General features: G+C 31.9%; 1 protein-coding gene across 1 annotated transcript; it reads right to left on the reverse strand.

The window, feature by feature from the left end:
* Positions 1-225: 225 nt before the first annotated feature.
* Positions 226-1,457, reverse strand: LOC143078123 (putative G-protein coupled receptor B0563.6). Its single transcript, XM_076253088.1, has one exon. It carries the CDS (start codon positions 1,450-1,452, stop codon positions 307-309), a length of 1,146 nt encoding a protein of 381 aa, XP_076109203.1. The 5' UTR covers positions 1,453-1,457; the 3' UTR covers positions 226-306.
* Between the last annotated feature and the right edge of the window lie 728 nt (positions 1,458-2,185).

Below are 2,185 nucleotides of genomic sequence, written 5' to 3' on the forward strand. Positions count from 1 at the left end.
AGACCAACAAATTCAACAGTTGATGGAAGCTTTAATAACACAATAAAAAAATGGCGTCGATACCTATTTGTAATCGTTTTTCATTAAAAAAAAAAGATAGTTTCAAGATGGCGATGCAAATAGTAGTTGAATTACACAAATAACAATTGTCAGAATATAGTGACTTTTATTCCTTGTAGAATAGTAATAAGCTTGTTCTAAATTCGGATCTACTCGATACAATAATTTGCAATACCTGATATAACTATATTCAATCACAAATCAAAACGTTGTTGATAATATATGTTTATGAGTATTAATGTATACTCATAAATCATCTTCTATAGATAGTATAGATTTACTACATGTAGGTTCAAACGTAGACATTCTTTGAACTCTTTTTTCTTTTTTCTTTGGAAAGAATACCTTTCCAAATTGATGCCTAAATTGCGAACCGGCCCAGTAATAAAGTACAAAGTTAACTGAATGACTTGTATACATTAATAGTTCGCCGATTGTTTTTGCTAACTGCATATTATATAATTCTTGATTTGATCCAATTGTGTTTTTCCAAAATATCAACATTATCATAATGGTATTGACTGGAACCAGCATAATAAGGACGGAAATAGAAATGGTAAGTACCATGATAGTCATGTAATGTTCCCGGTGAGAAACCTTAATCTCTTTACTGTTCAAAGATTTTCTAGTTTTTCGTGCGACAAAAAGGCCAATTATAGTAATAATATTAGTAATACCAATGACGCAAAACGGAATCCAAGAGTAAATTATGGCGTCAATCCATGCCCATACAGTTCGATAAAAGTTAAGGTATATCAAATGCGGGTCACATGATGATGTGAGATCACGTGATTTGTTTGGTTGCAACCCCATGGTAAAAAGGAAGTGAATATTTACTAATCCACTTCCTATCAAAATAATCAAAATAATTGTTTTTGTTCGTTTGTTGACATCTTCCTTATATCTCTTCAGAGGATATTTGATTGCAATCGCACGATCAATAGATATAGCCAGGACTATCCAAACACTAGCAACACTACTGAAAAAGCCTAAGAATGTAAATAGTGGGCACAGAAAGTTAGATTCACTCGCAACGTCGTTTCCGGTTATTTGCTTTACCCATAGTCTCAACAGTCCTGTTAATAACACCACCATATCTAACGATGCTAGAACATACAGGTAATGGTAGCTAGGGAACCTGTTAGAAAATTTAGTGAGAACAATAAACGACAAAATATTTCCAACAATTCCAAACGCTAATATGAGTGGAGGTAAAAATGTCAATAAGTTGTAAATTAAAACAGATGCTTCTTGTTCTGAATCTACTTTCTTCTGAATTTGTTTGATCAAATTGTATAACAATTCATGATCACTCTCGTTACCAAACTGTGATAAGTTCATCGATCGTAAGATAGCTGCTAAATATTCATATTCCGAGATATCACCAGTCATATAAGACGAATTGCTAGTCAAATCTGGAACCAAAAAAAAGTATTTCATATTATTAAACAAATAAAACTAAAATTTGTGAATAAAATAATATGTCGTCACGATAAAGGCGGTATTTAGCGTAGTGTGTATGTAATAGACATGCTTTCATATCACATCATGTAAACATTGATGCCAAAAGTAAGGAAGGTCGTTGGTAATCAATTAACAGAGCAAATGCAAGAAATATTAATAGGGGAGTGTTATTGCTCGAATATGTTCTTTCCTACAGATTTTTAACCACTTTAGCGCGTTCGATCTGAATGGCAGGCATTTTGTATTCCTTCGTATGTATTTTTGATTGTATGTCATTTATACTGCCCGCAATTGCCTATTATATCCAATCGTCTATGTGTAACATCTCTGATACAGTCAATTCGATATTAATTTTATATGGCAATGAATACGTTTAATTATCCTCCTTGAACACCCAGTAAAAATTCTTAGTTTGTTGTTGTCATTATGTTTTAACTTTTGTTATTTCAAATAAATCAAATCTGAATATAAAAAACAATGCTATTGTATGGTAACACAATATTCAGGATACAACGTATAATGCTGTGACGAGTATACTTCTGTTCTACGTGTTAGATTTGAAAATGGTATCTTTTCTTTATAACGTTTTATAAACTACTGTTCTGTGTATAACACACGATTATTAAATATACCAGACTTCAGATTTTGTAAACAAGGCATG

This window comes from Mytilus galloprovincialis, chromosome 6 (genome assembly GCF_965363235.1).
Source record: "Mytilus galloprovincialis chromosome 6, xbMytGall1.hap1.1, whole genome shotgun sequence".
NCBI classification, from domain to species: domain Eukaryota; kingdom Metazoa; phylum Mollusca; class Bivalvia; order Mytilida; family Mytilidae; genus Mytilus; species Mytilus galloprovincialis.

Bases quoted from the DNA above. Each gene is read 5' to 3' on its own strand.
- LOC143078123 (XM_076253088.1), bottom strand. From the start codon at position 1,452: ATGACTGGTGATATCTCGGAATATGAATATTTAGCAGCTATCTTACGA.